We start from the raw sequence: 14,791 nt of genomic DNA, 5'->3' as shown, positions 1-14,791 counted from the left end.
AAATGCAAGGTCGTGCAAGGACCATCTGCTACCTTTTGATAAGAAGCACCTTATAGGTTGCAGCGTCAAGAGAAATATCACAACACTAGTCATCCCCAAATGTTCCATTCACACGTCCAAGGCACATAACACTTCATACTATAAAGGCTGCATCACCCAACTGTGGCGTGTTTGACTACTGAAGGCTACGTAATTACCACTGAGCTCCGCGTACGGCTCACGAGGACGTACAAGAAGACTTTCCTTTCTAGAGTAAATAAGCACTCATGAACCAAAGATACAATGAGAAGAAAGTCCTACCCTTACAAGTTACCATGTCCAAGATTTCAACTTTCAGAACTGGTCTGCAAAATATTTGTTCTTTAGGATGGGAGGGAGATACCGTCTCATCTCATCCTCATCTTCCTCCTTTGCACTTTACTGTATGCATTTCCCCAAATGATAGTCATCACTTTTTCCTGACATTAGTATTGGACAATAGCATGAAGACGTGGGGAGAAGGATGGACAGTTGGGATGTAAAAATAAGATAGAATCGGCGGCGGTGGCTAAGGCTGGGGCTAATTTTTACGCACCTGTAATCCGAACGTGTTAAAAAAGTGGATTTAGAAACCCAGAAGCATGGTGAGCATGACGAATACTCGCACTTAATTTTTGCCACAAAGAACGCATGAATGTTTCCCGCTGCCTTGTGTTATAAGGGGTAATTAAGATAATTGAAACTCTTGGTTTTTAAATATCAAATAAGATGAGTAAATGTTGGGAGGCATACACAAGTATGTTTTGTCCAAGTAATGTGATCATATTCTAACCTTCTGCCTTGAATGTAGTGGAGTCAACAATGCATAACTGAGAACCCTTTAGGCAATAATCTACGCTAATCCACGGAGAGGAATTCAGTCAATGGACAATGTTGGTGCCTCACCAGCATTCTTGTTAAACTGCGATTGCATGGGTGCCACACGATGGAAAAGACCCCCTCAGAAGGTGGTTAACAATATCCCAACTACCGCTAATGCGTCCGCTACCACGTCTCGTACACCAAATATTCTGACCGAGCTCAAACGTCACTGACATGAGAAAGGGAGAAAAGCTAAAGTGCCAAATCATTTCAGCGACAGCTTTGGTTCAATTAAGCATGTATATTAAAATTATGCTGGCCATTTGCCTAACCACCTGAGCTAGATCAGCTACCTACAGCCTCGCCGTTTTAAGGTACCATGACTCATAATATAGGCCATTTTCAACAGAATCGGTGGCTTATAAAGAGGTATCCAATCAACAAACAACTCTGGCTACTCACAGCACTGTTTGAAAGTTGCGTTCCCCTCCTACGGAGAATGTATAAGGGCACAAGAGAGCAACTCATTGATGGAAGGGCACCGTGTTGGCAAAGTTGCATTGGGTAGATCCCAGAATTAGAACTCTGAATAAGCTCCCTTATGCTTTTAAAGAAGAAGTAATGTTGATGGATCCTTTGATGAGGGGAGTTTTCATTTTGTCAGAGGCATTAATTTGAGTGTGCTACCAATTCGTTCGACCAGGTTCAGTAGATTGTACGCTAACAAAAAACGGATAAGTAATATAAAGTCAAGGTAACGGGATGTGAAGTAGACAAAAATTTCGTGTTACTTTTAATAAGTACATAAATAAATAGGCAACAATCCGTCGAGACACATCGATGCACCAAGGCATGATATACAAATACCAACAACACAACATACGCAACCTTTTATACGGTTTTTTTTAATCCAAAAAAGACATAAGCTTCTCCGCCTGTTCCTTGGCGGCCGCATACTCCTCTGAGAGAGGATCATAGAGGGGATTCCGGCACTGCATCAACACTGCTTCCAAAGCACTGCCATAGGTGAGATCCGAAAGGAACTCAAACTCCCCAATCATTGCTTGAATCTGCTCCATCTTCTCATTCAATGCCGTCCATTTCTGCTCCATCGACTCGTCAGAGGAATCGTACTCACACACAGAGTTCTTCACGAATTCCTCCACCCCCAAATCCGGATGTTTTTGACCCAATTCCAGAAGCACCGCAAGCGCAAACTGACTGGGTGAGTGAGTGAGACATAGATCTGTCTGGAACCACTTGTGAATAATCTCGTAGCCTTCCTTCTTCAAGCTGGTCATCATATCGGCAGTCGCCACCTCCCCCGCTTCTATCTTCATCGGTTCGCCTAGCTGAGTCTTACGATAGGCGAGGAGGTCCACCAGTAGGCCGCTTAGTGGACGATACGGTGTGTGGATCCAAATATCGTACTGTAGCTTCTCCATGAGAAAGAGCTCTGAGTGGACAACGATTTCGCTATAGTGCTCGCGGTTGCGCGGAATGTGGGCGGCAAAGGTCTGCAGACCGAGAGGATAGTCGGCCGCTTTACAAGCGAGGTAGAGCGCGGTAAGCATCATCTCACGCGGAAAGTAATCCATCACAGAGTTATTGAGGTAGAATCGCTTCAGGTAGGTCGCCGCAAATCCGAAGACCTAACAAGCAAGCGTATTTTAGCACCTCCGAGTTTGAAAGGCGTCCATCACTCTTCTCTACCTGTCTTTGTCGTTCTGATGTACAAATTTAAGGATACTTATGGTGGTGACGAATAAACAGTAAAGCTCTCGGATAGATCGGGAAAAGTGTGCTTAGTATTTGATCTCAAAAATTGCAAAGACGATCAAATTTACAAAAAACGTCACCCAATAAAGCATTTTTTCCGTGATTAATATGATGAAGGGATCCTTCTCATATCCCTTCGTTCCTGTGCAATAATTCCGAGTCAGGAATTGGGATTTTCGACAGTACGCTTATAACACTACCACATGAATAGAACCCTGCCTGCGTCCTGGATACAGGGACTTCATTTATCTACTTCGTAAATCAAATACATAAAGAAAACTTTTTTGACTTTGGAGAACTTTTGCAAGCCATGACTAAAGGCTACATCCGGCTCCTCGTCACAGCCACGACGTCTACAACCAGGACTTGGTCACAAGATCTGCACGCAAAGTAGCTTCATGGATCCTACGTACGTAAATACTTCATACGGTAGATGAGTGATTTTATGATTTTATCGGGACTGACTCACATCAACAGGCAGTCCAGAATCTGAAAATTGATGAAAGAGTTCCTTCATAGCGAAGATGTAGCGTTTCACGATGATGAATTCCTCCTCGGCAGTGAGGAAAGTCGGTTCTGCTGGGACGTCACCGCCCTTGACCTCCACTTTCGCCCGATACTGCGCTGAGAGACGTCTCCTCACGGCTGCATTGCACTCCTGGCGCTGGTTAGCCAACTCATCCGGTGTGAACCGCCAATTGTACAACTGCGTGCTCGTCACGTAAGCCTTGAAAATGCGAGTGATCAAACAAACTACTCAAATGGCATTAAGCGCAATAAGAGGATATTTGCCACAACCTTCTACTTATCCACATCATAACCTACGTGTTGCAGGTCTATTAGCAAAAAAAATACAGATTAAGGGGACCCTAATACTAAACGATGAACACCACCGCATTCCAAGATAAAAGGAATGAGTTGATATGAAAAATGTATTCAAATGAAACAGCGAAAAGACGCTGATGCAGAACAAAGTGGTGTCGAAAAGGAGAATTCACTCTTCGTCCATAGGGACTGGTTCACAAGTTTGGTCGGGTGCGGCGGCTTCCGATTCCTGTGAAGGAGTATCTGAAGTTCGAGACAACAGAGGCTCGATACTCTCCTGCGAGTATATTGAAAAATCTCGACCCTTGCCAACAACTGCCAAGGCGCAATTCTAAGTGAAAAAAATGAGATAAATAGTTCCCTTTACAAAAGGAGGGTTGTAAATACAAAAGTACGACGTAAAGGGTGCCACCTCAAGAGTAACAGCAGGTGGTAATGTTGATAGCTGAAAACTGACGGTTGTACTCATGACAAAGATGCACAAATTATATGTGTCTTAAAAATTTCGAGTTATGAGAGCGCCATACCTTTCCGTTAAGTTCTGTCTCAGCAGGAAGACACCCTTTGAGAGCTTTTAGACCGTGAACAATGAGTTCTTCAAGGGTGCTATCTGGAAACTTATCAAGATGACGTTCTAAATAGGTTCTAGCCGACTGTGAACGTGAACCAACAGCAAAGGCCTTACAATCGTAAGCGTTCGAGGATGGACACTGGAAATCATTGTAATCAACTCAAGAGAATACACATACCAGGTAATAAACATGCGGACCCTTCTCGTCAAAACCAGTGATAAGCATGCCAACACCAAAAGGCCTCCGACCATACTGCTGAGTGGGAACTTGCATTTTCAGGGATATCTTACTCAGCAAACGAGAAACGGGCAAAGGCTCGTTATAAGCCCACCGATTGTCCGCACATTCACGACGCATGTACCTGGCAAGAAGAAAGCCGTCGGCAGTGAGGCCAGTTATAGCCATTCCAATGTGAGAATCAATGGGAATCAACTTTTCTTGATAGGATGACAGTTCAGAGGGAGCTCTTTTAAGTGCGACAATGACGCAGCAGTCCCTATTTTTCAAAGCAACCGCAGCAGAACCCTGTTTCACAGCTTCCATAGCGTACTCAATTTGATGAATACGCCCCTGAGGACTCCAAACTGATACGTCATGATCGTACTGATTCCTGAACATTTCGCACAGCCCGGGCTAAATACACGGTGGACGAAGTCACAGCGGTTCCGCCCTCCTATTGGTTATTACCTCAGCTGGAAGTCTGTTAAATACCATGGTATTATACATCTTCCAGTTATTTAGACTTTACAAGAAAGGAAAAGTGCAATATTGTATTGCAGAATAATTCTTCTACACGGTGTTGTGGCTTTGCTATATTTAGCGTGGAGCAGTTTTAGCACCATGTAGATTTTTGAATTACTTCAATTACTAGGCATCATATTTGACTCCAACGAATGGTTTTTGAAAATATAACAAAAATTGCGCGAACCGTGTACTTGTAGTGAACAACGAAAAGCTCAAACTTGAAATTTACAAAGAGCTTGATTTTTTGGTTACTCGATGCAATTCGAATAGGGGAGCTGTAGGCGTGAAAAAGGCGCTTTAATGCAGGGTGAGATCGTTTCGCTCCATATTAGGCAGGATTAAGTAAAATTACATCGTTATTATTGTATAATCGGCGGAGGGTATTAGGGCTACTGAATTGGTTCGAAAGCTAGCCCACCCGTCGAGGTACAATGGCCATGACAAAGTGGCCATTTACCAAAACTGACTGTTATATGAACCGCCAACGCATTACACAGCCCCTCTCCTCTTTTTAGCGTCATTCTTGGCGATCTCCCTGGTTAATCTTCAGCGTCAGCCATCACGGCGAGGACGGTGCCGTAAAGGAACAACCACGAGCCCATCGCATTAGTCATCAAATTTCACTGCAACTGGGGAGATACTTGACCCCAACGTCGCTGATTCCCCTCAGCTGTTCAAATGGATCCGGAATATCGTCCGGGTTGGCAAATTGATTCAGGAACGGGGGATTGTGCTGACCATCATGGGAGCGTCCACAGATAGAGGTAGGAGCACTGGCATGTCCGCAAGGGATGGGTTTCGTGTCTGTTTCTCCTTGCCACATTGATTCCACTTCGAAACTGCCCAGCCACATTTGTTCGGGCCATATCCAGCTAGTAGGAAAATGGTGGAGGTATTGCGAGTTCACTTTATTGGCAGCTTTATGTAGGTAGGGTGGGGAAACTCTATGACGAAACTTCCAGATGATTCACGGCCAATGTCGCTTCAGCTGTTAGTGGCTTTCCTGCAGAACACGGGACTGGCGTAGTTGCCGAAGATAGACGGCATTCACACCCCTTCTGTTGGGGATCATAGCCGATCCTCCTATTCGTCGCATATGTGCTTCTTCCGCCCCGCCGACGTCTACCACCCGGCAGTAGAAATCAGGACTGATGTCCTTTAAGAGAGGCAAGTTCAATTTCTCGAAAAACAACGTGATAAAGCCGTTCTGACAACTTTGAATTACTCGTTCTCTCAGATTTTAATTTGTATGAACCAGACACGTCAAAAAAGACCCAAATCTTTGACCCTGGCAAACTGATAAGTTCTGCAAAACCGACTTCTACAGACCAGATTTTTTGTGGTCCTCATACAATATTAGGTGTTCCCATCCTGTTCCGTTTTTCTCATCTAATTGGTGTCCTGTGCATTAAAAGTGATCCGGAAGTGAAGCGAAGACTCGGGTAGGCAAAATAGGGAGTGTTAACGACCGCTCCACTTAAATCAAATAAGTCAAAATCGAAGTGACTAAAACTACCATTAAAACCCTCTACTGCTCCTCCTAAAAAAATTCAAATACAAGCATATCTCACATTATTCATATTTTAAACAAGAAGAATCCTAGACATCAATAAGATCTGCATTTTCACATCATGTACAAATAATAGTATCCACATTCAAATAGTATCTCGCTGCCGACTGATTGTAGCCGACTCTGGCGGCACACAGTACAGTCTCCGTCCCATCCGCTTAATCCTTACTGTCAACGGTTTCGCCGTACCCGGCGAGCTTCCGCTGTCTGAGACCCCGTCGGAGTCCAGAGCCGGGGCTGCACTCGCCGCAGTGGACCCATAGAAGGAGAAAAGCATTCGGTCCTCCGCGCGTTGTAGTATCGGTGGAGTGGGCGAAACAGCTTGCAGGTGGGGTGGAGAAGGGGTGTTGACCACAGAGGAGGCCGAAGTCGTCCATCCTCGTCCACCTCCCCCAGAGGTATGAAGGATGGGTGGAGTGGGGGTTGGTTTGTGCTCCGTTATATCACCATTACCGTCACTGTCGTCGCAGTCTTTGACAAACCACATGTCCTGTGCCCCTTCTACCTCCTCTTGACGAGACTGCTTACGAACGATAACGAGCCGAGGAGTAGCAGAGACGGCGGGACAAGTGCTGAGGGAGGAACAAGTGGAGGTTGATTCCACCGACAGGTCGATGAGCATGGGCTCGGCTGGTGGTTTAGGGCAGGCGGAGCGACGGAGAAAGTAGGTAGAGGGAGCGGAAGTGGTGGTAGTGGAGACAGTTCTAAATCGACGGGTTTTGAGACGAGATCGGCTTCGAGGTGGCATCTGCACTGCGAGAGCCTCGTCGGCTTCTGTTGCAGCGATGGTCGACGTGGATGACGAGGAGGGGGAGGAGGGAGCAGGAGGAGGCAAAGGTATGTGAGAAAGACGAAGTGGTATCGGGGGATCTGAAAGCGTTGATAGATGGATGGGAAAAAAAAGGCCACAGAACGATCAAACTAGCTATAAAGTTTGCTTTTCTTCCATTTCCATGCTAATAAAAAGCACAATAGCATCTAGAGTAAGTATTGCCGAAAAAGTGTGATTTACCTAAAAGAGCTTCCAATTTAGCGGTGCTTACTCCTTTGTTGGTGCTAAAATTCGCATCGAATGTGTACAAATGAGAAGTGCTAAATGCTTGAGTTAGATGCATGACGATGAAGACTATCTGTTTAAGAACTTAAGGGCTTTGGGAACATTCAAACGTCTTTCTGCTTTCTGACTGGCTCGCCAGTCTCGCGTTTTCCGGCTGCTTCTCAAGGTGACTTTTTTAGTATACAACTTCAAGATCTTGACTGTGATTGATGTTTAGCCTTCACCAAGTCGAGTGCTGGTGATACGTCATTCTTCCCTAAAGTGATACATCACCCTCTGGTGATTCACCACCACTTAATTGTTTACATTTAGAGACATCACTTTTTACTGTTCTTTCAGGTTTACGTGAGGCTTCTGAAGGTGTGTAACTTGATTTCGATGCGGAAAACAGACAAGGGATCAAGTTCATCAGTTTCAACAGATATTTGTTGAATGAGGAATTTAAAATAACTGTATAATGTAGAATAGGGCAGAGAGCATCGATGGATTGACACATCTGTGTTGTATGAGTGTGACGAGACCCTACAAGTTTCAACAAGTTACTAAAAAGTGCAAAAGCCCTTTTAATTTGCCGATAGTTAAAAGTTATTCAAACATCTGGTAGCGCTTCAGCGCCTATTTAGAAAAGAACCATTCTGAACGGCCAACCGAGGCCATAGGAAATGACTAATGACTGCAACAACATACTGTGGAGAGAAGGCTCCACTTTGTTAGTCGGCACCGCCACTGGCACTGCCGTTGTCGAAGTGCCTCTCTGCAGGCATCGCCGTCTCTTCACCACATCGATTCGCCCAGGTTGCATCACAGTACGGCTATTCATCCTGCCTCCCAAGGCCATTTTAGTCTGGGTAGAGGATGCTACCCCAGTGGAAGTAGCAAGGGGTGCCGATTTTCTAGGTCTCAAAACAATGCCCTCTTGGAAAGTCTGGTGACTTGATTGAGACTGATCTTCCCCCCCTTGCTGCTGCTGGGGTGGTGACTGGTTGAGAGATGAAAGCATCGCCGAGTAGATTTTCGCTTTCACACGGGTCAGCCGCGAATTAGTGTGGCGTAGACTGTAGACAGCAGTGTTGACGACATTCCGTGCCAGACCCGTGGAAAGACCCTTCACAAGGAGACCGCTCATCGCGGCCGCTGCTGTCGGCTCGGCTATCGCGGCACATGTGGGTGCAGATGTCGATGGGGCGGTAGTCACTGCAGTGCTTCGATTGCGAAGGTTGGGGAGTGCAGTGCGGTGAGCAAGTGGAGCTGTGGGGTAAGGAAAAAAAGTCTGCAATTACGGCCACGAGGGGCATATATAATGCAGAATTGCTTACAAGATAGGGCAATCACAAATCTATCGAAATAAATCAAAAGATCAGTAATGAGTAGGCGATTTCGGCATCAAAACAGGAAATGGGAAAATCTTTTGCTTGAAAATGGCGACAATCCACAATATTATGCAACAGCTACAGTGGGAAAAAGGTTTATGGGAGGAATTGCTTGCCAACAGGAAAGGAACATCTTTTGCGTGACAATAGCCAACAACCTATCTGACAGCCAGAAGGAAGATTATCTTGTATAGCACAAATCAAAATGGCGCATTCTGACAACTTCTGGACAGAATTCTGTACTTCGAAGAAAAAAAGTATGACACTGAGGAGAGTTGAATTGACATTAGCTACAAAATTGTGGAAGACGCAAAGTTAGCGTCGTCGAGGGAGTTCAGAATAATGAGTTTAACACGACCGGCTCGCCGTACGCACACTTTCTAGAAACTGCCTTTATGGCTAAGGTTCAAAGGCTGACGAATCTGCATAATGAGAAAGCTTTTACCTATCTGTGGGCAAAATTGACCAATTTTTTTTTCCTGAACACATGTGGGATTTAACATCCCATTGACATCGTTCTTTAAAGGTTATTCGTTCATAGCGTCCCAAACGCAAATTTTGATTTAAAATTATGAAGTTTGGATTGGCCATTTTACGGGTAGGTGAAGAATTCATTTCAGCGAGGAATTAACACAGCAACGCAATTAGCTTCATACTACTAGCCAGTCTTTCGGCGGTGTGACGGATGGGGGCATAGTGCATCGGTAAACAATTTGAGAAATTAGACTTCTTCCTCATGATTTTAAAGTAGATCACAAATAGGCCAACTATGTTCATGTCATCTAGACAACTAGTGTCACAGCCTCTATGTACATAGATGGGAGAGCTACCACCAGACTCATATACATTATGATGACTTTAGGTTCTATACTGATGAGTGTTGGCAAACCCACTCAAATTTGTCGACTGACTTTAATATTCGTAAATATTCAAAAAGTGAATATTGTACGTCCCCAGGTTGTGAGAAGCTGGGGATAGTTCGAATAGATGACTGGACAGCATGAAAATGGTAAAACTTGGAAAATAGAGGGTAAGAGGGAGTAGTTCCACCATTAGAGGGACCATTCTATGAAATATGCTGGGTGGGAACAATCTCCAGCCTCATCCAAGACCATTGGGGGATTTCGCAAAGCTCGCATCAATAAAAATTATCAAATCATGAGACTGTTGCATAAAAGAGATCCTGGGGCGTCCCAAGAGCGACGTTTAAAAGATAAAAAAGGGGGGCTCCGCAGAATAATAGCGAGGGGCATTGAGGCCAAACAGGAACTGTGACCCTGCAACTTCTGTAAGCTTGAAGGACCACTCTGGCCTATTACTACTCATGCCAGTCGGTACACACGTGCACAGTCCAACCTATGGTGAACAGGACTGGTGCTTTTGAGGGTGAAACGAGGCGTAGAGATAAACAAAGTCTCTTGTCAATGAGCCTGCAGATGTCCAGTGGCACCCAAAGGAGACTCCAAGGTCAGTGCCGTACGGTGACGCCACGCGCGGCCACTCAACCGCACAACACTTTGTTGGTTAAAAAGGTGTCGGGGTCTTAGAGATGGCCAACCGCACAACTTTATGCTAGTGACGATGCTGACCTTAATGGGGTTAATTCCAGTTCACAGCCTCGACAGCTTACCATTCTTATAAGCGCTTAATGTAGTATGTGGAACGACTCATTCGCATTCGCACAATCGAAGCTGCATGTAGTCGTGAAATTGCATGAGACGAATTTTCCAATGGTAATGGTAAAACAAAACACTAAATTGCATGAGCATTTTCACTCTGCGTAACAAGACAGCCCCACTTAAGCAGTGGTGACGAAGTGAAATAGACGGAGTGACCTAGGATTGTTCAGCCGTGCGAACAAATGTGTCTAGGCTGAAGATACTTTAAAAGCACAAATCTAATACTGCGAGAATGGGTGTGAGTGTGGTAGCAGGGTATATAAGGGAAAGTAAAGTTATCACCCCCAAAAATTGAACTCTTGTTTCAGCACTTCGAAAGTTTAGGCCTGATTTGAACTCCCCCCTTCGTATTTACATTATTCGCACCGTCGCCAACGGATGACAGGTTACTAACCATCTCCCAGACCTTTCCACGTTTATAGCAAAGCTACTTTCGGAATCGTACGCTTTTTGGCGATGGAATTAGATGGGGCAACAGCCCAATAAAGTGGTTTGAAAACTTACCCCGTCTAAGGCGCTCCTTGATGGCAGCCACTAGCCCGTCTTCCTGCAGTGCGCAGGCCGATTTCTTCCCACCCCGAGAGGAAGGCAGCGATAACGAATACGTCGACGACGTTGTGGATGAACTGAGGTACTCTGCTGAAGAGAACGGAGCTGCTGCAGATGCAGGTGCTGCTGTGATTGGACCCACACGCCCGGTGGAAAAAGAACCCCTCTCGAGGAGTTCACATGTGAAACATTCGCAGCTGGCGTTATTGGTGTCGAAGAAGTGTTTACCGTAGTAGATGTATATCTCATCTCCACTTTTAATATCTGTGGTGGCAGTGAGGCTCATCCGATCGTCGCCATCGCAGTTGATAGTGAACTGGAAGGATGGAAGGAGTAGATGAATGGATCCAGGACGAATAGGTGAAAGATGGATCCCTCGGGACGGAGGGACGACAGCGTGGCCTCGATAGACGTCTGTGCTTCTGATAGTAACTGCTTCATAGACAGAAGTATGGGAACGGTATGATAACAATCAATCACTATCGTCAAGGGGAGATCGTACATAAGAGGTTCCGAAACAGCCTTCGAGACAATGCAAAAACAGGGAGTCGAAAGGGTATATTACGGTCGCAAGATTAGCGAATAAATATTCCGGAAACAATTTTTTGCACCAGACTTCCGAAGCTTTCTTGTGCAACCAATTTTTTCAGATATGATTCATGATTTGCGGTCCAGACTTTTGGAGTTTGAAACGTGTCATATTCAAAATATGTGTTGAAGTTATTTACGTGAGTGACACCCTTACAGGGTAACTTCGGCAATACAATTGTGAGTACACCAGGACAGACCTTAATAACCTTTATTTTATGAATTTGATAGAAGCCAACACAAAACTAACAATAAACACAGTCATAAAAAATTCAGGGCCTAAAATAGTATGAGCATATCATAAATGTGCAAAACCCGATGTTAGCAAACAAGATGCACACCATATAACGCATATGAAAGAAGGTACAAACTTCAAAAACTACTTACGGCGCAATTTGGCCGGCAGTCGTGATTCACGTAAGCGGCGGGACCCAGCCATAACTGAGATTTGTTTTTCCTAGAGGAGTACATCACAGAAAAGTCGTTCTCTTTGTGCCGGAGGAAAGACACCTCGTCCTCATAGTTAAGCTCAGCAATACATCCAATAAGAGAATCTATTCTCGAGCCTTTTGGCCAACTTTTAGTCGAAAGAATTGCCCCTCCAATGTGACCCTCAGAGGCATAGCGACTGCATGGGACAATTTTAATCCCAGAACGATCGTCAAATAATAAAAGATACCGGAAAATCTACAACTCAGGTGCAGAACTACTTGCCTACATGATCACGGAAGCGAAGATCGTTTTTCCAATGCTGCTTAATGCTAACATCCTCACTGATAAGCTGTTTAAATGTTAATTGATAATCCTTGTGCTGCTGGAAGGCAGTGATAATATTCTTTAGACGACCCGTCACACGAGGAGCTATTCGAAGGCGCATTCTACATGGTGAGGTACTTAAGAATATGAGCTTACCCCGTCATTTTATGTGTTTTGAAACCTAAGAAGGGATCAACAGTTAGGCTTGTGGCATAATCATCTGCTTCGACTAATTCACGCCAAGTCATGTGATGAGACCCGCTTATGAAGGGGATCTGCCGACCCGCCTTCTTTGACACCATTTTTGAGGGAAGTGGGTTAACGTGAAATAACCGGACCAGGAGTCATGCTCGGAAAATCAATGACAGACCGGGCACCAACCACATTCAAAGCTAACGCGTCAATAGGAACACAAAAAAATAAACTACAAATATGAATGTTTAATAAGCTCTTACGAAATCGGTGAAAGCATACCAGTACCAAATGCCAAAAATTATTTAAATGTCCAACTACAGGCAGTCCTAAGTGTAACATTACGATAAAATTCGGCCAAAATAAATCTTCAGGTAACAATTTGTTCCGTCAAACAAAAGTCAATAAAACGTCAGTAAAATAAAAAAAACCAAATCAATTACTCAAAGAAGTTTAATTCAAAAGAGAGTAATTTACGTCCCTTGGGGCCATATGAAAGCAATCGAAAACACTTATTTGAAACTGCATGTCCGTTTTTTTTTGATATTCACTTATATACTGGAATGGGAATTATTTGGCAGTGTAACAGTCTAAGTATTAATTCAGGCAGAAATAAACTTTTTACCTAGACATTAGCCAGCAGTAGTCATTTTATGCCTTTCGAAAAGGCTTTTAATTAAACAGAAATGTTGTTTTTGAAGAAGCTTTTTTTCTAACTGTGGTGTTGGTCCGGAGCCTAAACGGGTGCTGGTGTGCAGTTGAGCAGTTTGTGTTTTACCGCTTTGTTGTCCTCATCACCTGTCCGTTTGTTGGTATGATTGCCTTTTGTGCTTGTAGTTGCCCTTTTTTCCAACAATATTACTAAATTGGCGGTTGTCGGCTTCCTATTTTTGATTATTTCACTGAAAAGTTTTCTGCGCATCATTACGTTCTTGTGTTATTGATTAATTTGTGTGCATAGTAGCATTCGTGCGTTTCATTTCCCGCAAAATTGCGTTAGGTTTCTGCTAGGATGCTCCCTTGTAACCTAGGTCCTAATGGGTTCTGTCTTTGGAACCACACCACCACACGATGTCACCTTTAGTCGGTCTGACATTCTCGTAAGTCTCAGCCCAATTTTCATTCCTTTGTTCATTTAAGTGCTGTTTAATTTGGCTAATTTTGGGGCCAGTTTTTGATTTCTGACAAGCTTTTTAAATTTTGTCACCGTTTCTATCCTCTCCGTGTAGGTTTCAGACGATGTAGTTGAGCGTTTACGACACCAGCATTCAGACGAGGTCTCTCCTAAAACCACTGCTCCTACTCCCACCCGTTCTTCTCCCCCACCGCAAGTGCATACCAAAGGTTTGTCTCTAATTCTCCACTCTCTTATTCATGGCTTTTATATGCCGAATAAATCCCGTTTCACCATCTTTTAGAAGAGTTACCCTCCGAAGCGTCAGTCAACACTGTCGCAGTTGCTTCTCAGTATCTCACTCATTCGCGTGACGAGGCCGAACGCAAGTACGAAGCTCTTCTCAGGAAATTTGAGGAGCGGGTATGTTTGCCTCGTACAATTCCAGAACTTTGAAGCACAAAATGCCAGCCCTATTTTCCTTTTTCCTAGAATGACAAATATCTTAAGACTGCAGAGGAGGAGTATACTAGAGTTGTTGATCGTCTTTCTGCCAAATATTTGTACGTTACTTTAATGGCTTCTAATTGATACTTTTTTCTCTGATAATAAAAAGGGACTTTTTTTATTGAGAAAACACACTCCTGTGGCGTGTTGTGTGGATGCGCAGAAGCAGGTGGTGGACTGCTACAAGAGTAATGGACAACGCTCATTAAACTGTTCCAAAGAGGTCGAGTCATTCGTCCGTTGTGTTGCCGCGTTTCGCAGTGTGAGTTTTTTGCTTTTGTGTTTTAGAAGCCCGCAAATACACGATAGAGCATGCTTTGATCCATCTCGAAGAAAAAATAGCCTTTTGCTATTGGAACATTGCATACTAAAGCCCTGCTATGTAGCATCTCGTCCTAACCGCGCATCAAGGGGTCACATCATCAGTTACTTTAACCTTAGGTCTACACTAAACGCTAAATTTGTTTAGTTTTCACCATTTGAAAAATTGTTCAAAGAACATAAATTGTAATTACGGTGGGGAAAAAACCGTTTTAACTATTATCAGGTTAAGCTGTACCATGAGAGCGATCTTTCTTCATTCCACTGATGAACGCTTTTATGTTGGTTTTAGGCACGAATGGGTCATCCCGACGCGGAGGTTTTGTGA

The 14,791-nt window shown here is 44.2% G+C and overlaps 3 protein-coding genes across 3 annotated transcripts; 1 reads left to right on the top strand and 2 right to left on the bottom strand. All coding sequences in view use genetic code 11, as the record gives it.

The window, feature by feature from the left end:
- Nucleotides 1-1,745: 1,745 nt before the first annotated feature.
- EGR_03819 (putative cyclin-H) lies at nucleotides 1,746-4,634 on the bottom strand (the record flags this gene model as incomplete). The annotated part of the gene is made up of 4 exons (XM_024493068.1): nucleotides 1,746-2,492; nucleotides 3,089-3,346; nucleotides 3,972-4,154; nucleotides 4,194-4,634. The coding sequence occupies 4 exons, from the start codon at nucleotides 4,632-4,634 to the stop codon at nucleotides 1,746-1,748; spliced, it is 1,629 nt and encodes a 542-aa protein (XP_024352529.1).
- Nucleotides 4,635-6,415: 1,781 nt separating this feature from the next.
- EGR_03818 (Histone-lysine N-methyltransferase SUV420H1-A) lies at nucleotides 6,416-12,450 on the bottom strand (the record flags this gene model as incomplete). The annotated part of the gene is made up of 5 exons (XM_024493067.1): nucleotides 6,416-7,200; nucleotides 8,075-8,635; nucleotides 10,941-11,301; nucleotides 11,961-12,201; nucleotides 12,284-12,450. 5 exons carry the CDS (start codon nucleotides 12,448-12,450, stop codon nucleotides 6,416-6,418), a joined length of 2,115 nt encoding a protein of 704 aa, XP_024352528.1.
- Nucleotides 12,451-13,558: 1,108 nt separating this feature from the next.
- On the top strand, nucleotides 13,559-14,791 carry EGR_03817 (Coiled-coil-helix-coiled-coil-helix domain-containing protein 3; the record flags this gene model as incomplete). Its single annotated transcript, XM_024493066.1, has 6 exons — nucleotides 13,559-13,621; nucleotides 13,751-13,865; nucleotides 13,940-14,058; nucleotides 14,128-14,198; nucleotides 14,269-14,404; nucleotides 14,756-14,791. The coding sequence occupies 6 exons, from the start codon at nucleotides 13,559-13,561 to the stop codon at nucleotides 14,789-14,791; spliced, it is 540 nt and encodes a 179-aa protein (XP_024352527.1).

The sequence above is a fragment of the Echinococcus granulosus genome (assembly GCF_000524195.1).
Source record: "Echinococcus granulosus chromosome Unknown EG_S00021, whole genome shotgun sequence".
In the NCBI taxonomy this organism is placed as follows: Eukaryota; Metazoa; Platyhelminthes; class Cestoda; order Cyclophyllidea; family Taeniidae; genus Echinococcus; species Echinococcus granulosus.
This window is presented reverse-complemented; position numbering and strand designations above follow the sequence as displayed.